Source organism: Pleurodeles waltl, chromosome 1_2, assembly GCF_031143425.1.
Source record: "Pleurodeles waltl isolate 20211129_DDA chromosome 1_2, aPleWal1.hap1.20221129, whole genome shotgun sequence".
NCBI classification, from domain to species: domain Eukaryota; kingdom Metazoa; phylum Chordata; class Amphibia; order Caudata; family Salamandridae; genus Pleurodeles; species Pleurodeles waltl.
The window spans coordinates 881,510,122-881,532,288 of NC_090437.1; the positions used below are offsets into that span (position 1 = coordinate 881,510,122).

Sequence of the window (22,167 nt, forward strand, 5' to 3'; positions counted from 1 at the left end):
TTTCCCTTAAGCAAAGTTAATAGGTTAAGGCTGATCATTTCACAGAATGTGACACCTACATCTAATTTTACCTTCTCTATGATTCTATCCAAGGGTACAAGCCACCATCGACCTCGTAACCTGCTATTTATATTATATGCCAACTGTGTATACCTTGCAGCCTCACTCTACCTTATTCGCAAACTGCAGACAAGCCAGAATGACGCTTTGAGGCACTTCATGATATACAGTGATGTATGTGAATTAATGGAAAAATAAAACTAAGAATCCACATTGGAGAGAACCAAATTATATTGAATACCAATTTTATAGAAATGAAATTTTAGGGAAACACAAATAAATCAAAAATTAATGGAAACATTTGAAATGAAAGATAATTTTAAGGAAAAATCCAAAATGATATAAAACCTGGGTACAGTTTAAGGGTAGTTAGGGGGTTTTGGGTGAATAGATAGTTGATGTTTGAGATGATGAAGATTTTTTAGGCATTAGGGATGGGTGGATTTCAGGCATAGAAAGAGTAATTTAGGGATCAGGAATGGGTGGAGTTTAGGTGTAGTGAGGGTTTTTTTAGGGATCACGAATGATGGGAGTTTAGGGCTGGTGAGGGTTTTGAAGGTGCAGTGATGGATAGAGGTTGGAGTGGTGAAGGGTTTGATGGATGGAGTTTAAAGATGGTGAGATGTTTTAAGGATTCATGCATGGTTGCATTTTGGTATATAAAGAGGTTTTTACGTCTTAGTATTGGGTGGAGTTTAGGGGTAAAAACGGCTTTTAGGGGGCAGGGATGGGTGGTGTTTGGAGTTGTGAGTGGGTCAGGGATTGACAGTGTTTTGTGAGGGGTCAGAAAATTAAAAGAATACAAAATAACTGTTTGACAATGTAAGGGACAAATTCTAAATAATGCCCCCTGAAATAAAATACTGAAATACCTCCAACAACAAAATTACTGAAAGTAAGACCTGCAACCATCACAGGTACTCCTTAGAAAATTAGGATGCAAAAGCCAATTTAAAAGAAAAAGACACTCTTTGAATTGGTTTCTATGAGATTGTAAATTATATTCATCCTTGAAATTTCCATTAAACAGTTTAGGTAAAATGAATTCTCAGAATTGGTACTTCATGATATTGTTTTTCAGTGGAATCACATACTACCAAACGACATATTTGCTCACATTTCAATAGCCCATCAATCATCAAACCTGTCAAAATGTAGCTAAATGTATTCGTTTTAAAGCAATAGGCATCAGACGACATTGACCCAGTCATGGCACTGGACCACTCTTCTAATTTCAAACAGCAAAGATAAGTAACTTAATTCTAGTTAGAATAAGAATAAGAATAATTGAACAACACCTTGAATTCCTGGCTCTTTGCATGTACATTATTATTATTATGAAGGAGACTACTTCAAAAGAAGGTAGGTACTTGCCTGCAACTATTTATTCACTTTTTGCAACACCTCATGCTTGTGCACAACCACCAGATCCCTGCACCATGTATAAAACACATCTTCAAATCTCGCAACCTCAGCCAGCACCTCTTATTTAGGTCTAACTACAATCAACACCTTATGAACAAGACCTTAGTGGCATGAAGTGCTCTATAAATTCTACAGTGCAGTAGACTACAAAAGAGCTCCAAGCATTTCATACAGACTACGTGTCCCAGTGGAAAAAAGAGCCGGGTTTGATCCTCAGTGTCGGCGCAACGGTCCTGTGATTCTGGGCAAATCATTTAGGGCCTCATTACAACCCTGCCAGTCTTTAGACCGCCAGGGTCGTGGTGGCAGTCTGACTGCCTCTAGAGAGGTGGTCCAACCACTTTGACGGCAGTCTGACTGCCACATTACGGTCGGACCGCCAGCACCACCAATGTACCTCCACAGGAGGGACTGGTGGCGCTGACGGTCCTAATCCTCTAGGGCAGTGCTGCAAGCAGCGCCACCCTGGGGATTACGACTGCCCTCTCCGCCAGCTTTTACATGGCGGTAAGACCACCATGTAAAGGCTGGCAGAGACGGGTAAAGGTTACCCCTGGGAGGCCCTGCACTGCCCATGCAACTGGCATGGGCAGTTCAGGGGCCCCAATGGCCAGCCCCGTTGCACTTTTAACTGTCTGTATTGAACAGCGCTACGGGCGCTGGTGCATTTTCTACTCACTGCAACATTACTGCCGGCTCAATTATGAGCCGGCATCAATGCTGTAGGCTGTTCACTGCTGGGCCAGCGAGCGGAAACACCATTTCCGCCTGCTGAACCAGTAGGGAACTCATAATGGGCCCTGCGGGAAGGCAGCGGCACTGGCGGCGACCTGACCGCAGGAGTTTGGGTGGCGGCCCTTTCCGTCATAATGACCCCCGTCATCTCCTCATGCCCATGGACAGCTCCTTGAGACCCTCATGGGTGATAGGCCGCGCTATATATAAAAAATAAAAAAAATAGACATCTACAGAGTTAAAATATGCCTTTTCATAATATAATCAAGGAGAAGTACTTTAGATTATGATTACCTGTTTTAAGGAGATTGGCAGCTGCCTGTTTATCAAGGGCTGTAGGTGCATATTCCTGCAGTATCTCATGCAGTTTCTGGAGGGTGCTTAGCCATTTACTTTTAGCCTGTTGTTTGCGGATAGGATCCTTGCTAAATATATCTCCATAAAAGGTGCTGAATGAATGAATGAATTTGTGTCAATTAATTAACATTGATACAGTTAGTCACAAAATAACATCACTATATAAAATCAGTGTAGAACATCTGAGCAGCAACCTCAAAACATAACAATATTGTAAAATATATCTCTATAGCAAAAAGTAAACAAATATAATTTAAAAAATATGGATCCTGCGACAGAAGCATTACTCAGTATTCAAGTCCTTCGCTGCCTGATGGTGGTGAAGATCATGTTCATACATTTAACAAGTGTGCCAAATACATGGGAACAGTAGTAGGCATACAACATTTGTTTTAATCAGGTGAGGCATATAAGAAATTGGGTTATTGGTTAACAGGAATGTGAGTCCTGGTAAACCAGCAACCACAATGCTTGTCAGGGTTAGGCATAAGCAAACCCCAAATTAAGATGTGCTAAACCACCTGGCAGCTTGGCACAGAGCAGTCAGGCTTAACTTCGAGGCAATGTTTAAAGTATTTTTGCAACACTTCAAACAGTAAAACATTGAAAACACCACACAAAAATTCCCACACTAAGTTTAGAAAAATAAAACTTAAGTTAATAAATAAAACAAGACCAACACAACAAGAATCCAGTCAGTAGAACCGGAGTTATGAATTGTCAAAGAACATTAAAAAAGCATAAAGGGCCAACCACACCTATCTGGTCCTAATGAACTGGGTCAAAGTCCAAAACGTTCAAGCCAACCACGATGGAGTGTGGCTCGGATACAGTCCCAGATTATTCCCAAAGAAAGTTTACCTTCTCAAGTTTTGTGCCAAGAGCCTGGTTCATGATGGAGAGGCTAGCAGGGAGCAAGGAGAGTGTTGTGGGTGGTGGTCAGTATAGCACAACGAGCAGGCCGAGTGTTGATGATGGGCAGGCTGGAGCTTTGCAGTGGCGGTTCTCTGCGGTGATCGATGGTTGCTGTGCAAAGAGACGGGCTGGCATGCGACCCATGCTGAATTTCTGTGCAAGAGGCCCAGTTTCAGTGTTAACAGGCCTGTTCACTGCCGCGCAGAGCTGAGAAGCTTGAATTGAAGACCTCAAGTGCCACACCAAGGGTCCAGAACATGAGAGGCACCTTATGGGGGTGAGGAACCCATTAAAAACAGGCTTAGGAGCTGTGGGTGAGCCTGTTATGTCCTTGAGGCTCACATCAGGAGGCCAGCAGGCTAACCTTTTGAGTCACTCTGGGGTCCTGAGTTCAAGATAGAGTTGCAGGTCCATTTTTTCTTCCCCAGGCAAGAGGTCAGCAGGCAACATGTGAGCACAGTAGGGTAGCAGTTCCTGTAGAGCAGCAGAGTGACAATCCTTGTAGTAGCACAGCATTCCTTTTCCCTGGCGGAGTATCTACAGATCCAGAAGTGTACTGAGGTGGTGGTGTCTGAGGTCCTTGTTTTATACACTGGTGCCTTGGTTCTGGAAGGTGAGGGAAGCTTCTAGACAGTGGCCTTGAAGTGCATGGATTTACTGCCTCCCCTGCCCCAAACCAGCTAAAGTGATAATGCAAGGTTGTTAGGACCTTTTGTGTAGAGACAGGACACAGCCTACTCAGGTGTAAGTGAGGCTGGCCCAGATCCTCCCTCCCGTCCTGCCAGTGATTACCCATCCAGTCACACGTAAGCACCCACTAATTGTGGCTGTATAGGAGGAATACACAAACCCCAACTGCCAACTGCATCCAGTTATGTGACCAGAGACAGGCTGTAGGCACTAAGGGCCTGATCATGACTTTGGCCCGAAGTTCCGACAGATAGGTCGCTGCTAATGTGGTAGCCTCCCCGCCGGGGGCCATTACGAGTTTCCTGCTGGGTTAGTGGGCAGAAACTCGGTTTCTGCTCACTGGCCCAGTGGGAAACAGCTTACAGCATTGTCTTTGGCTAGTAACAGAGCCAGCCGCAATGCTGTAGTGCGACAGTGAACATTGTGATGTGGCTGGCCAGGGGGGACCTGCACTGCTCATGCCAAGTGCATGGACAGTGCAGATGCCCCCCTGGGACTCCCTGCACCCCTTCTTCGCCAGCCTTTTCATGGCGGTGTTACCACCTTGAAATCGCTGGCAGAGAAAGGGGCCGTAATCCCCAGGGCAGCGCTGCTTTCAGCGCTGCCCTGGCGGATTAGAACTGAAAGCACTGCCAGGCAGCCGTGAAGTCATAATCTGGCGGTGCTTGAGGTCCGACCACGGCGCTACTGCCACATTGTAATATGGCGCTTGGACAGCCGCATTGACGGTGGTCCGACCACCACTGCGAACCTGGTGGTCATTAGACCACCAGGTTCATAATGAGGCCCTAAATATCTAAGGCAAGAAAATACCAACTTTCTAAAAGTGGCATTTCCAGAATTGTAATTTAAAATCTGACTTCACCATAAGTTAGGGTTTTAAATTAGAATCCAGAGGACACCACACATGAACCAGTTATCACTTAACGATTGAAAATGACACTTATGATATGTAATAAGTCAACTCCAATGTTGTCCTATGGGAGGGATAGGCCTGCAGTAGTGAAAAATGAATTTAAGAGTTTTTCACTACTGGGACAAATGTCCAACTATTTAAATATATTGCACCCTGACCTCTGAGCTGTCCAGGGCCTATCCTGGGGTGACTTATATGTATTAAAAAGGAAGGTTTGGGCATGGCAATGGGTTTATTTTGCCAGGTCGAAATGGCAGTTTAAAACTGCAATGACAGGCTCTGCAATGGCAGGCTTGAGACATGTTGAAAGGGCTACTTCAGTGGGTAGCACAATCAGTGCTGCAGGCCTACTAGTAGCATTAAACTTATAGGCCATGGGTACCTCTAGAACCATTTTACTAGAGACTTTTAAGTAAATCAAATATGCCAATCCAAGATAAGCCAATATTACGATTTTTAGATTGAGCATAGCAGCGCGCAAGCGCTGCTTTTCCGATGTGTTGTTATCTATTTGGGCTTTTAACCATGCCCACCTCACGCCCATCACTATCACTCATTCATGGGCTTGCCCTTCAAAAATCCTTTGTTATCGTTGGTAAATGCTTTACATTTATCCCTCCTTGGGGCAGTTTTACCGCCTTGGCCATCGATCCTGTTACATGGATAATTGCATTTTAGCTGATACGTTTGACTGAGAACGAACTTATTTTTCCTTTTGTGAGTCTCCTTCACGCTCATGGCATGGCGCTTTGAATCAGCTTGCTTATGTGAAACTGTATTACTTTTCATTTCCAATTTATGTGGCAAGAAAAGTCCGGTCAGGTGTTTACAACGCTAGTAGCTCTAACTCAAGCAAACGTGAGACCCGTTGCATTGCAAATGCTTGTTTAAGGAGTGAGCACATGCACTTTAGCACTGTTTAGCAGAGTCCCAATGCCAGCAAAAACATGATTAGAAAAATGGAGGAGGAAGGCAAAACGTTGGAGGGAGGATCACCCTAAGGCTGGCAGGTCTAACAGGCATGTAGTTAAAAAATTCTGGGCAACAGCATAGCAGGTGAATCAAGAGCTCTCTTCTATACGTGCAGAGTCTGCAAGGCCTGCTGCCTTATGTTCCGGCCCACTCTGGTTGGCATTCATTAATTGGAAGGACCATGAGTCGCACTCTAAGAATACAGTTTCTGGTCTGCTTGGATAGTGCTGAGTTTAGGTACAGTTTCCTCATAATTGGTGTTGTGCTGGAATAAGAAGCAGTGAGGACAGTCAGCATGTCCAAATTAACCTCTGGATCAAGAGCCATGTTTCTAAGAAATAGAGACCATGGATTTGACAAAAAGATAAAAATCACTTGCACAGCCTTTTTTAAGGTGCCTGTTTTGTCTTGTTGAATGGCATAATAGTACTTGAGGAAGGCTGCCTTACATTCAAGATCCATGCAGGCCTGACGAAGGGACAAGCAGCAAGTGTATTTTGAAAGGTGGAACATCCTCTTGAAAGCATTGCACTGGCACTTATCCAGTATTGGAGAGGATTCCCTCGCATAAGCATGTTGACCATAGGAAAGGCTGGGTAGCAACTTCGCCTGCGTGACTCACAGAATGGCCTCTGCTGAAGGGGAGTAAAGCTGGTCATATAATCTGCATAAGGCAAATGTGATTGCCTGAGCCTTCCTGCTAATGTGTTTAAGATGTACTCCGTTTGCCTGTGTTCATAAATCAGATACTGCAGTCCAACTCTTGTGTGAATCAATAGGAGCAGGGCATCAGCATATTGGGTCATTGGAAGCCTAACAGGGTCGATCTTTGGTGGGATTGTGTTCGCCTTTGCAAGTGAGAGACTAATGTCTGTTGTACAGATTAAATGACATATGAGCTAGAACACACCCTTGCTTTAGCCCCTATGTGGTCAGGATTTGTTTGGTCACTGAGTGGTCCATGCACGTCTTAACACAAACCCATGTGTCTGAATACAATTAAATGAATGCTCTAAGTAAAACGGTGGATATGCCCCAATTTGCCAGCTTTGCCCAGAGTTTACTGAGATCAACAGTATAAATAGTGGCAGACTAGGTGGAAGGTAGTTATAGTTAGGACCTAGTTCCCAAGTTTTTTTTTGTTTTGCTAATAACTGTGGCACCATTTGGCAAATCTTCCCACATTTTTCAAAACTAGTTTGCCAGTCACTTCAGTTGCTGTTTGTAAAGTTTTGGGGTGATCTGTCAAGCGGGAGCTGAGATAAAGGGGGTCCCAAAACGTGTTTTCTGCATGCAATTTCCAATAGGGATTTTAGACACGACTACAGTCTAAACTGCTGAACAAAATTACACCAAAATTAGCAGAAAACTAGATCTTGGTCCAGATCTCTTTTGTAATTTGGTGTAAACCCATTCAGTAGTTTTGGAGTTATTAAAGCAAAAAAGATGTATGTATATCTGCAGACATGGAGGGTCCATGGATCCGACAGATCATGCTGAGATCTGATTGGCTACCACCACTTCAACTAGGAAGTGGTGGCAGCCACTTTTGGAATCTGGACTTGGCCTGAGTCCCAAGCAAAACACACAAAAAAACACAAGGAGGCAGGGTAAGAACACAATGACCCCCATTTGGCCTGGTGGTATGGTCCCACAGGGACCCCTTGGCAACACAAAAGGATGATGGACGGAGTGCTGAAACTTTTCAAACACTCACCCCCAGTCACAGATCTGGGTTTAATGCATTGTTATTTTGCTCACCATTCCACCCCAGCTTGGACCCAGCCATATGCAAATCAGTCTTGACCCTGCTCCCTATGGGAACAGTCCAGCCCGAACTGCCATGCCAGTTCCTGCCTGGACCAGAAACAAGCATCCTGGGACTGGTTTTGGGGTATCACTCCTCATCAGCCAGGCTAGCTTGAATCCACAGTGAGCAAGGTACCCATGACTGAGCATGCCCTGGCCACTTAGGTCGACTTTAGCAACAGAAAGGATGAATAACAGAGTGCTGAAACATAGGCGGCATGTTGTGCAAAAGAACGATGGATTAAACCCAGATCTGTGACTAGTTAAAGAGGTCCCTTTCTAGACCTATATATCTGTAATAATAACATACTTTTCTATAGAAAAAAAATGGCTGTCCCAATTGTAAGTTCCATAAACACTTTCAAACATCAGTGCACCATGTATTCAGAAAGCTAAAGCTCGAAACCAAAGTAGTGTCTGTCCAAACAATGAGACGGCTGGGAATTTTGTTTTTTGAAGTATGGTAGTCAATTGTGCTTGTTTTTATAACTTGACCAGATGTAATATTTAAAGTTTGTCGCACAACCACATTCACAGAGTGTAAAGGAGTGATTTACACTAGTTTTTCCCAAATGTTCAGTTGCATGATTTAGATGTTTCTTGGTGACATCATATAAATCAGAATACAAGTTTTAGGACTCAATTATTCATTCAGCGCAGAAGCCACAAGGTATAAAAGTCCAGCAGTCAACTCCTAAGCCCTCACGTGCTACACCACCAGGAAGATGCCTGCTTCCTCAACATTCCATTGTGCATACTACGCTTCAGCTCGAGGCAGACTATGACTCACACCAAGCTGTTATTTTTAAGGTGCATGGCTTCAGGGTTGACGGAGTTTCTTGTTTAAGGAGCTTAGGGGTATGGAAGGAAGAAGGCATAAAAGGGAGTGTGCAGAAAATTGGCTGAGACGATAGTGGAAAATGTTCTCCCCACCAATAAAAAAAAACACTTTATGTAAGTTAAACTATGAAAGTTGACTCTATTTACAGAGCAACCATGTGAACAGTGTACATTGATAAGTATACTGAGAACTATCTTCATGTGTGCAACTCAAAGGATGCACATCTTGATAAATTAAATTAATTAGAAACGCATAAAACCTTATTGACAAGTGTTCTTCCAATATAGAATATAACCTGTTAGTATTAAAACATGACTGCAAAGCCTTATCATTGCGCTCTATCCTTAATGTATTGCTCAGTAACCTCTCTGGTCTCCTAGATTCCAATTTTGTTCACTCCTTCCACGCTCTGTTGTAAACAACAACAGTGGCACTCTTCTAATACATTATGCTCATCAAGCTAACACTGTACAATCATTCACCTCTGATTGCACAATCCTGTAGCTACTGTTGCTGTTGAGAAAAGACTAGCTTTGGGCATTTTACAGCAGATCCCTTGGCATGGGACCATTAATATTCCGTGGATTGACCACGTTTGAGTGGGCTGCCATTGAGGGATGAATGTCATCCAGCTACAAGCAGCATGATTTTCCACACTCACCCCACTGGCCCCAAAGACCCCTTGGTCATATGCATCCCTCTGTAGTGTCGGGGGAAGGGGTCAAGATGGAAGTCTCCTTGTCCCCCTTAACCTTCTCCAAGGTGAATCGTTCCCTGCAGCTACCGGATCAGCTGCAGAGCTCTACAACTGTCACTGCACTCTCCTGGGGTTGTGAATATAGAAGATTCTCATCTCTAATGTGACATGACACAAATCAAAGCGCTTTAGGAAGCCATTTGTGCTTGGTAATGCTTTCATGGCCAAGTTTATAAAGGCAATTGACACAGAGAGTTTAGGTTCTTTCTCTGTGTCCCATCACCACGTATACCTGTCAGAGCTGCAGACCTTGCCATAAGGAAGCATCAGCAACATAGAGCTGTGGAGAGAGCGACTATCCCTTAGCTAGCCTGGGTAAGTCTCCGCACATGGATGCAACTTAGTCTTAAAAAGACGGCATAGGAAGTATGGATCGAAAGTGTATTTATAAGCATACAATATACCACTAAGATGGGTCATTTACTACAAATGAACACATCTGCATACTGCATTCTGCAATTTTCAACCACATATATGGAAACTGCACAATTCCAGCATAATTAACTATTGACTCTTTCAAGACCCTATTCAGTTAAAACCCACTAACCTGATAGGCTGAAGTTTGTAAACACTGGGGACACAGTTTTCATCCAATCTGTACCACTGAGTAAGAAGTGCTAAATCTTTATCATAAGTTGCAGCTGTTTTTGTTTTCTTTAGTTGTGTTGGGTCCTGTCCATCTGAGTCAAAACTCACCACGCCACTCTTGTTAATATTAGCCTGACCAGAGTCATGACTGTTTACTGACGTTACTTGACCCACTGGGTCTGTCTGTGGGGCTGGTTTCGACACAGCCTGCTTTTGTCTTATTGTCTCCAGCTTCAGTCTCTCCATGGTACTTCTTAATGCTTCAAATTCCTTCTCTGGTAAGCTCACAGGAAGGGCAAAGTGGTCGTGTTTTTGTCCCAAGACAGCCTACAAAAAAAAGAAGAAGTTAAACTCTAAAACAAGTACCTTGCAGGACACCCTCAAGAAAAACTGAGGTACATTCGTTAGTCATCGTGGTTTGGTCATTCAGTGGTGTACACGAATATCATGGGTAGAACTGAATTTAACACCTGCTCCCAGTTTTCCAGTAACAATCTTGTTTCCAGGAATCGGACCTACAGTTTCAACTCGTCTAAAGAGAATTTCTAATTCAACAAGCAGCTTCTAAGTGTATCACATACCAGCAAATAGCACCAAACAAGAGAGGAAATATGTTGGAATGCTCAGTAATGCAACCATCCCATTAAGGTTTCAAGAATAATTTCAGTCTAACTGAGTCTCAGCGAAGGTAGCTAACCTGTTTTTCATAAACATGTTAACTATTAACACAAGCCTCTATTCGGCATCGCCTGTACCCCTGCTTTTTTCTAATGCTTGCCCCATTGTTTTCGTAAAATCGATTGCTATTTCTGCCTCCATTCTTGATAGTGTATTTATTATTCATTAAGTAAACTTTGCAAGAATTACAATTCCCTGGCTTGCTCTTTAGACTCTCTGCCAGGCTGTTAACTTTGTTAGCTGTAAACATATACTTTTGATGTTAACAGCCATTAGTCTGTTGTTTGATCTGAGAATTCTAAAGGCCTGGGTTTTTCACCACATAATTACCAGGTCAGGGACGTGGTGGAGATGAGAGCCCTGGCCGCTCTTGGGGTTTTCGGGGGGCTGCTACTTATGGAGCATTTGACTGTGCTGTGCACCATCTGCGTACCTCCCGGGCTCTATGCCTCATTTAGATGGCAGAGAGCTTCTGTGTTTCATCAGCTCCGTCATCAAAAACATCCCTTATGGTGCGGGACTGCCTTCTGATGAGGCGTTCAGAGACTTACACTCTTTAAGGTGGCCAACCATTTTCATATCAGCCATGTTTTTCGTGCATAGCATGGCCGTCACAAGCAGGAAAAATACCCCCGCACGCTGGGAGAAAATCTAAAGTGCAGCAACAACATTCAATTTACATTTTACAAAAACACCCTCTGCTCGCTAGCACTTGCGTTTTGTCTTGGGAAAATGTTTCCAACCAGCCAACCTATCATGCTTCCATGACGCAGTTTGACCACTTGGCATTGTGTATTTTTACCAAAACTGCTCCTGCCAATGAGACATAAATACTTTTGGCAAAACAGTTCTCAGGCGAAGTGGCAAACAATTGATTGGGAGGGGATAACAGGAGCTGCGGTTGATCAGTCAGTACCTCCAGAATCCTAGTCAGTTAGTGGCACAGCCACCAAAATATAAATAAGGCTGTTCTCTCAAAAAGAAAAGAAACATTTGTTAGTTAATATTTAACAGTTTATACAAAGAAAATGTCCCTACCTAGCCAATTCCAAATTCGTAGAATTGTATTTGACCCGTATCATTCTAAGAAACAGTTAAACAAATTCCAATTCAAAGATAAAGGGCTTGATGTATAAGTTGATAGGACCAACTGCCACACTGCTGTGGTGGTGAAGGTCAACCAAATCTAGAGTTTGCGGCAGGGCTGTTGGACTTTTTCCCAGAAGTATTTCCTGTTCAGTGGAGGTAGTTGATATGGGGAAAAAGTGATTACAGGCCCACTGAGCCATGGGTGTGTCAGAACTTCTGTTTTTAAGTAAGACAGACCCTCCTCTCCCAAAGCAAGGCCCTATCTTGAAAAAAACAAGAGGAAACATGCTGTTAATGCTGGAAGTATTCTCACACCGTATGGTATATAATTGTTGTGGACTTTTGTCAGTCCAGGACCACCATGGTTGACAGAGCAGTCCCAGACAGAAGGGACGATGGCGAGAATGTCATTGGTGGGGATATCCCAAATAGAATGTTCCGTTCAACAACATTCCCATTGTTGCTAGGTGCACCAAGGGGGCTTCCAAATGGTGGAGGTGCAACAGCCATTTTACCAGTGGGAAAACCACATTTTCCTGACCTCTAAATGAAGTAGGGGAACTGAGAGAAAGGTGGTCAGATGGCACAGCTACCAATTTTTGGGGAATGTCTCTTTGTTTGCCTTTTTCTAAATATCTTGCTAGAAAACATAAAAAAGTTGCTTGGGTCTCTTAATATAGCTGCAGTAATGAATAAATAATGTAGACCCTCAAAGGTTTATATTACCTCACAGATGAACTGTGGTGATAACTTAACCCCTTTTACATGACATTTAAATTCAAATAAGCTTCTTGCGATGCAAACTTACAAAAAAGTGTGGCTGTCCCGAATCTTGACACTGCTTTAGTGTCTTCAAATGTAGCACCGCTGTAGTGTGGTCATTGGTAACTCCATCAGTGAGACCCCATCTCAGGTCAAACATCTTAAAATGATATCCTCTTTCCTTACAGTAGGTGAAAAGGCTAGGGTACACTTTTTCAAATAATGCATTTCTTTCTGGCTGTGTATCTGGTAAAAAATAAACAGAAAAAGCAATCAACAAAATATTCGAATATCAGGGACGGGCTAAACTTGTAAGTGACCTATGGAACCATAAAAAACGAATCTATCATTGAAAGCTTGGTAACCACTTTCCTTGTTCTAATGTCTCAGTGTGATGGGCGGATAAAGGGTTTTTGCATATCCATATGGGGTGTATTTTGAGACATCATTAGAGCACCATAAGAAATGTTTTATATGCATACATGCGTTCAGCACTTTCTATATTTAAGTTTAAGTGATCTGAATTTACCTTGGTATCCTCCACAAACGTATATCTTAAAGACTTTCTTTCCACGTGAATATGGCGAGTTGATCTGTCCTTGAAGAATGTCCTGCTCGCTGACAGTGTAAGGGCTTTGATAATCTTCTAGCTCCTGAGAACTGGTCTGGCTCATCTGCTGACTTTTGTCCGGTGCAGGCAAACCTAACCCTTCGTGGGTCCCCAGGGAGTCTTGCTTTATCCGGGAGGCTGCACCTCTTTCGTATGTGGAGGGGACACTTGCTGCTAAGGAGATGCCACTATCTTTTAAGCCGTGTCCTTCATCAGGATCAGTAGTAGGTGGTATTATTTCCAATGTGTCCTTTTCCGACAAGGTTCCATTTCCGAATTGTCCAGTATCAGAGATTTCTTGGGGGGTTGTGTCATGTGTTGTTGGCAGTGCCCACACATTTTTATCAACTCCCATCTGGTTTTCTTCGGGTCCTTGGAGGTCCTGCTGACCCTCAATAAGTGAAGCAGGGTAAGGCATACGATGTAATTCGTCAACAGATGTTGGGAGAAGCACGCTGTCAACTTGATCATCAGCTGTCTGCCTTGACTGCAAGGAAATGAAACAGTGACACTGGAGTTAGAAACAGCAAGCCATTTGAGAACAATCAATCTATGTTCTTGTTCACTCTACCTCATATTCCTAATATTAAGGCATCCCCAGAGGAAGGCACTGTTTGCACTTAGTATTACCTTTAATAAACAGCACCAAAAGCATATTTAGAAGACGGACAATTTTAATGAGTGACTTGGAGCCAAAGCCCAATTAGAAGCAGTTTAAAGTAGGCAATGGTATCTGTCCGCCTCTTAGCACATCTCGAGGAGTACCAGTAATCCTCTTCTTTCTATGGTGCTCCTCACAAAACACATATATTTCCTATCATTTCACTAATAAGCAGATTGATTTTGTGATTTTGATAAATGAACCAGCAAAGTAATGTTCTCCTTAATGCAGCATCTTAAAGTCCTAACAACGTGCGTGTTTCAGATTAATGAAGACACAATCAACTTAAGTTTTTAAGTGTGAGGACGTTGTGATAGTATGTGTGTATAAGAGAACAAGCGAAACGCGTTGACTGATTTTTCCTTTTTTGCTCATTATAATAATAAATTAATTTTGGGATCTGCAAGAGACGTGTTGCTCTCTGTTTTCGCTACTGGAGGGCGAGAATTGTATGTAAGTGAAGCGAGTGTGGACGCTTTAGTCAGCAGTACCACCGGAACTTTGGCAGTGCACCAGCATCAGCGATTTGGAAAAGGATATATATATATATATATATATATATATATATTACAGTACAGTTAGAAATGTCTACATATTACAATTAAAGGTATCAGCCAGCACATATTTCACAGCCCATAAATTATTAGTTCCTTCTTCAGAGCAGAGATACAGTTTAAGTCCCTCTGAAAAATATGAATAAAAGGAGCATCCAAATACCCTTTCAAAACCTGGTAGTACAGTTGCAAATAGAGCCACTATACAGTATATTAGAGTCATTATAAAGTTCACATTCACAACATCACATAAACAAACATGCTAAGGACAAGACTGTGCTCATTGATTTTTATCTCAATTACAACCTGAGAAGCCTCGATTAACGGTACCCAAACATGGTATGTATATATACAACAGTTTTAGTCATTTTAAGCCTTATGAATCTGTGCATCACTTATTTTAAGATTCCAACAAAAAGGTTGAAGGATTAAAAAACCTGGTGTTGGATGGCAAGCGAGAGGCAGCCAGTAATAGGTGAAGATGGGCGATCTCTCGGCAGAGGACTTTCATGGGGCCTTTCTCCTTTCTTAAGGGGGTAAATAACTCAATGGTCAGTACTGAATGCTTGGAGAAGCAGCAGAGAATAGAACAGTGCTAAGGGCACTGTTTCCCAGGCTGCCTGCTGAATGCATGATCTGCACAAGAAGATACAGCAGTGAAGCAGGGACTCTTCTGCCTTCATCAGTACACCCTGATGAGCTAACAGGGTAAGTAGTGGGACAGGGCCTGGGATAGAGCTCCTTATCTGGACAGAATCAGTAATTGAGCCACTTTGCAAAACTGAGACACAGAACGTCCTAGACTTTGAGACATGAGATGAGGCTTGCAGAACATCCCACATGGGCTTTCTGTTTCTATGTATTGCCAAGTATCAGGGGAGTGGTGCAGGATTGATTAAGGAGCAGTGACTATTCAATGACATTGCATAGGGGATGGACTTGAATGGAGAAGAATGAACTATCTTAGAGACCACAATATCTTGGTAACCATTAAAAGGAGATAAATCCACAGTGAAATTTGTGATATGGTATGTAATGGTTCATGTGCCAAAGCTAATGCCTCAGATACCCAAAGGGTTTGACGTGTAATACCTTACTTTGAGTAAAGAACGGACGTGTGGAAGCCTACTTCTCCACGTCATCCTAAATAGAAGGCAGTCAATGATATTGAAGTACAAGGTACAAAGAAGCCTTGATTTCATAATGACCAGAAAAGTTCAAGTCATGACACATGTACAATACTTCTTACTGAAATTCTAAAGTAGACCTCAAAAAGGCCTGTTAAAAGAAGTAAAGGTTATGATGCACTACCTAAAGGTCTCTTCCTGTGCATATCATCAAATTCAATAGAGGTCAACTGAACATGAGTATCAGGAAATTTCTTTCTGAACCAGTTTACCACACTGATGACTTCTTTTGGAAACAAAAAGGGTGGAACAGTCTGAGATTGATTAATTGCATCACAAGTGATGAAGCATCAGCCACAATATTTTCAGAGCCAGTAATATAATAATATGGAAGCCATATTGAGCATTACATTAGACCAATGGGCCCGGTCTACTATTGTGACACTGCTTTTGTTGAAGAAACTGTAAATTCCTGTTTTCAGTTCTAACTTCAAATGCTTCCTAGTATCACATGTATGTGATGCCACTCCCGGCATGCATGCTTTGCAGCCTTACATTCCCTCTCAAGAACAGAATACTTCCAATCACGATGTGCTAATACATGAAATTTGTTTTTTTAACTGACTCTCTAATCCCTCACCAACTTGAATTTGGTGTTACCATCTCTTTCCAAGACATCCATCACAACCACAAAACATTTTGGAGGATTAAGAGACTTTGAAACGGGTGCTTGAGTCTCGAGGCTTACAATAGTTGTTGAAAGGTTTGTTCAGCTAGCTCTGTCCAAAATAATTCATTTCTTTCTTATGAGTGTGTAGAATGTAGCACGTCATGTGGGCAGAGTTCTTAAACACTGCAAATAAAATTGGCTACAAAAACATATTGAATCTCTCTGACATTAGATGGTTAAAGCCAATCCAGTATGGTAGCAACGTTTTCTACAGGCATAGAAATCTCTTTTGTTGTTTTTCAAAATCCAAATAGTTTGCGTCATCCTTTTCAAAGTCACACTTTTAAGGACTGCAGGACAGTTGATGTTGTTTTAGTGTTAACAAGTCAGAGGCCACATGTTTCCGATGTTCTCAAGATTCGTAAACTATATAAGACTGTCATCTAGATATAATCTGACCTACTAATTGAGGACTTTTGAAAATGTGTGGTGCATAAACCTCTGAAACACTGCTTCACAAACTAAAAGGCATCACCCCATGATCAAAACGCTCAAAGGCTTCCATTAATCGCCATTCTTAACACAAAGATGGTGGTAAGTGCCATTCAGGTCAAATCTTGGATTAACTTCAAAGTATCCTTAATGGCAAAGGTAGCGATCCTTGATTGTCACTTGGTTGTGAAAGTGATTGCCAATACAGGGGTCTAGGTTTTGAATTCTTGTTGAGAATGGAGAACAGAAAAAGCTCCTACCAGAGAGGCAGAATGAACTGTCAGTCCATGTTTGTAAATTCTTCTGCAAATACTCAGTCATGTTCTCTTTTTCTTCCTCCGATAAACAAACTTACATGGAAGGTTTCGAGGCTCAGGGAGTGTGGGTATAGCACAATCAAACTCCATATTAGGTCCTAATTTGAATTCCTTTATTTTCTAGAACACATCAGCAAAATGTTGGTATTGTTCAGGTATGCACGTTATGGTGGCTATGGTAGATGTGGACTTCGGAGGACATATTATTTTTTTTTCCCTCTCATTAATCAGGTAGAAAAGGTTCCTTACAAATATCCATCATAATTTCATCTCTTCATGTAGATTCATATATAAAACAAGGTTTCCATATCTGCAACAGAAATACACAAAAAAGAAAATAACATCCCATGAAAAATTCATCATATAATTTACGAAAGAAGTTATACGGCCACACAACTGCAAAAGAAATAAAGATCTCCCCTAAAGAAATTGCCCAAAAAACTGCCAGTGTACATGGGAGTGTTAAATGCCTTGTGTTACAGCTCAATCTGACATGACGTACCAAATTTCCTTGAACTTTTTGCAAGTGCCTAATATATTTGCATAGAACTCTTCAAGCTGTTTGACCGGCTTCATTTTGCATAGCGATTGATTAAGGGGTGGATCTCCATTTTTGCAGAATGTGGGATTCAGCAATCAGTGTGGCAACAAACAATTTTTTTTTGTTGCCATAGAGTAATTTGTCTATGTGTAGCACACATGCTAAACAAGGCTATGAAGGGGTCTGGACTAATGCAGACCTGCAGCTTCTTGCTAATAAATTGAAAGATCTTTTCCCTAAAGCGGTACAGAGCTGGACATGTGAAGCAAATATGCAACCAGTCACCCTTACCATGGCCACATCTAAAACATGCTGCTGAGGTAGTAGAGTACATATTCTGTAGTCGATAAGGGGGCATAATACAGTATCCATTTAGAGTAAAAAGCCATCCTTCTATAGTTTGCTCCACGAATGGCTTTATGGGCCATTTGATTATACCAGGCCCACAAGCCTAGGGCAGTCTTACATTCTGTGATAGATATTACATTATTCAAAAATAGGGGCACCACTACCTCCTGTAACCTCCGGTATAATTGACAATTCCTGAGAAACAAGTCATGAAATAGGCTTTTCTGTAATCCCCGGCAAGTGTGTTGACTGCCTATTGATTACTTAGCAGGAAATGACTGATTTTTAAGTAAGAGAATGCCAGTTTTGAGGGGATGGTGGAATTATTGGAAATCAGCTGTTACCAGGACTTCACTGCACCGGTCCGCAAAAAATTACAAGCCTATGAAATCCTGTGTTTTCCGAACCCCTAATGGCTGCAGCCTCTAATTGTACTCCTAACCGAAGCAATCTCCTAAGTGTATGGAGGGATTGAACTGGGGAATCTGGAATTCATATTCTAGTTTCTCATATCTAAAAGCCAGAATGTAAGGTAATTTGTATCTAGTATGCATAGGTAGTGTTAGTACTTTTAAAAAACAGAGAGCCAGATAATAGCTTTGCTCAGCATCTACTGAAGATAAAAACAATCCAAATGATTGTTCGCTGTTGCAGCACGGATGAGCCAATTGAGGAAGTCTGCCTGAAAGTACATTTTAATGTGCTGAAGTGCCAGCCCTCAATCTTCAAATTTAGCTGTTCTCACTAGCGACTTGCAAGCCATTGCTGCTGTCCCATCTCACTAGCTGAGATAAAGGATGCAATTAAATAATCTCCCAATGCAAAAACTAGTGAGAACGATGGACTCCCGGCTGAAGTACATATGCTTTTGAAGCCCAAGTGGCCAAATTTCTAGTCATCCTTTTAAATGAATTTCTAGAAGGATGCTATCTATCAAGCTCATTCATGAAAGCGGTGATCATTAACTTCCTCAAAAAGGATAAACCTCTTGAGCAACTAGGCTCATATCGCCCAATCAGCCTGTTGAACAGTGACTATAAAATCTTCACAAAAGTTATTATGAACAGGCTGGTCCCATTAGCACAAACGCTGGTCCACTTAGACCAAAGTGGATTCCTACCTACTAGGTTGGTCTCATCCAATACCCATTTTTTGTTACAGGATATAGATTATTAGTCAGTTAACACTTCAAAGGCAGCCATTATTATGCACAACACTGAGAAATCTTTTGATCTAGTACAATGGGAGGTCCTGTTCACCATACTATTGCGCTTTGGGTTCCCCCTGAAATTGGTTCACTTATTGAAGAACCTAAATAAGAAGGCTGAGGCCAAATTTGTAATCAATTCACAAACAGCGGGGCGCGTTACAATAAAAAAAGGCACACAGCAAGGGTGCCCTCTGTCACTTGTTCTTGTTGCCCTATTCATTGAGCCTCTGGCCTCAGCTTTAAGACAAGACTTGCAAATTAGGGCTCCTGTTCAGGGCGCATCCAAGATACAACTCTTTGTGGATGATATGATATTATACCTGCCACTGAGGAGCAAAACATTTCCAATTAACTTGTTAATATTTTACTTATGGCAACTAATGGGAACAATCATAGGTACTGGCATGTCCTTAAGGGGCCCTAAGGATAGCGGAGAACCATTGACCATCTATGCATTTTCTGTAGTTTGTTTCGCATTGCTAGGAATTAGATGATCAGTAAGTTAGACTTCATCCATATGCATGCCCAAGGCTCCGCCATCCAGAAGAGCAGAGAGATGCTACATAAAGGAGGGAAAGTATACCTATTTCTCTCACCCTGAGGATGGGCTCTATTAGGTTCAGAGGTTTTCTGAGGTCACACTGGACATTCTTTTACTAAATGACCAGGATCAGCACTAGACATACACAAGCCTGACCTCTATCTCATTTGTAAGCCTCTCTCAAGGAACCTCTGATTAAATTATTAGAATAGGCACTTTAGTAGGCAGTGGGCCTTCTTTTAGTAGGTTATCCATTCTTAGAGTCAGCCAAGGCCTGGACAGAGGCACAATATGTGACCACGCGTCTCATTTGTCTGTCTTCTTTTCCTGAAACCGATGTTCAATCAATAGAGCAAAATCAATCAATTAGTTCCCTATTGAATGTCACACAGAACTTCTGTGGCAGATGCCTCTCCATTGGGGCGTTTAAGCATTCTTTTAAATTGTGTCAAGAAACCTGAATATTTGTCCAAACAAAGATCTGCTGAGGACACGAGTGGCATTAGCCATTCTTATGCAGCACCTAGGATTGAGCCTAATAAATAACCCACATTAGTTTAAATTAAATGGGGCTAGGCAGAAGGAAAAAATTACTGTTAATGAACTGGAAAATTCTTACAGTTTGGCTGGTTGTCCTGAGAAATGAGATCTGTTCACCAACAGAAGGTCCATAGTTTGAGCAGCAAACCTCCTTTACAAAACTGCATTCTCTGAATGTATTTCCTCACTTTACAACCTTTGTTGCTGTACAGTTGCAGCACAATTCTATGGAGGATTCATAGCTTCTATAGCTTATTGAAGCCATTGGTGTCACAACCTATCAAGCGATTGATGCAACAATAACTTTGATTTTCAGTACTTTGGTTTTTCAAGGGAAGAACAATGCCTTCTGATAGCCTCCATGTCTCTTCACACAAAAAGATAAATGAGGCATGAACAGGTATCTTCTAGGTCACTTGGAGGAAAAAGCTTTCCAGCATAAAACCTCAAGAGCTAGTTGGAATGAAGAACAGCACACGCTTCTAAGAAAAATTGCAGGCACCAGACAATCCTGGGCCTAGAATTGAGCAAGACCAAGAGTCCACAGAAGAACCTAAGCTAAATGCTTAATTATAAATTCAGCAACAAAACATAATATTCAAGAGGGCGATGATCCTGCCAAAAAGTATTCTGACTGTGTTCCAATGCAGGGAAGAAAGAAAATAGGGTGTCAAGTAATGATAGACAGGAAATGATAAGGACGCAAACGGGATAAAAGGTCCACAGGAAGTGCTAGCACCTTCTTAAATTGGGAGACCTAAGTAAATTCCAAAGAAAAATATAATGCAGATGGCCATCTTGGATTGGGCTAAAATTCCAGCTTCAGCATGTTATTAATATGTTTTACTTTATCTACTAGACAGTTTTACTATTCCCTCTTGGTGGTAAAACAAACTTCAGTTGTTCCATGATTCCTGTGAATGCTGGAGAGCTCCATGACCCAAGACCAACACCAGAACCCACAAACCCAGACACAACTTTCCAATCCCACCATGCCAGCACTCAGCCACAGATCCCTGCTGGGGCACTGATCCTACTCAAAACAGCAGTGTGGCCCTTGGTGGACTGCAAAAGAAGGTAATTAGTGGCAAAGGTTATGATTTGATTCAGTGGGAAGAAAAAGTAGTGTGGAAGGCTCTCAGTAGGCTTTTACATTAGCTTAATTTGCTGAGCACCACTAACATGATAAGGCCCTTCACTGTGTGGACAGGGATCTAAATGAATCTTGTGACTGTTCGGAACCTGGTCTGTATCAGGAGTTCCCGTAGATGTAATGAAAGATTCTATTCACATAGAGGTGCTAATGAGAACACCACATTTACTTGCAGAGGACATGACAATCATGATGTCAGTGGGTACTGGATTGAGGAAGGAGCAGGTGAGGTTGCAGAAAAGGAAGAGAGGTATAGGACCTTAGTCTTTGCCAAGGTCAACTTTAAGAGGATGTAGGGTCATCCAGTGATGGATTACTTTGAAACAATTAGATATACTTTTCTGGAGGTAGAATAATAAAGCTGGGAATGAAAAGAAGATATGGGTGTTAACACCATGTAAGTGGTAAGAGAGGCCAATTGAGGAGATGATGTATCAAAGGGAGAATATGAGAGAACCTAGGATAAGAGACTCCTCTGGGTTAGGGAGTAGGTGGAGAGTAATTGGATCTTCGGGTGACAGTAGAGGATTTATTACAGGGAGGTAGTAGGAAAGCCAACTGAGTCCTGAGTCCGTGTTACCAAGGATTACAAGAATGGATAGCATCAACAGTAATGAAGTCATCAGAAAAATCAAAGAATATTAAAATAGTTCAGAGGTGTTATCTCATTTTACTCAGCCATTCCCAGACATACCTTGAGCAAGAAACCCTCAGTACTTTGCAGAATGTACAGATTTTCACCCCCTACAGATGACTCCTCTTTCCCACACTGGCTCCTTCTTCTGGCATGACGATGGTGCATGCGATTC

At 42.1% G+C, this 22,167-nt stretch overlaps 1 protein-coding gene across 2 annotated transcripts in view; it reads right to left on the reverse strand.

Moving 5' to 3' along the window:
• Positions 1-22,167, reverse strand: part of LOC138245589 (uncharacterized) — a 1,324,589-nt gene that overhangs the window by 1,116,213 nt on the left and 186,209 nt on the right. For both annotated transcript variants that reach the window (XM_069199313.1, XM_069199321.1), the window contains 5 exons: positions 22,053-22,166; positions 13,124-13,691; positions 12,641-12,840; positions 10,025-10,392; positions 2,515-2,669 (listed from right to left, as the gene is read on the reverse strand). In XM_069199313.1, the coding sequence (XP_069055414.1) occupies positions 2,515-2,669; positions 10,025-10,392; positions 12,641-12,840; positions 13,124-13,691; positions 22,053-22,166 (1,405 nt within the window). The remainder of the gene's footprint in view (positions 1-2,514; positions 2,670-10,024; positions 10,393-12,640; positions 12,841-13,123; positions 13,692-22,052; position 22,167) is intronic.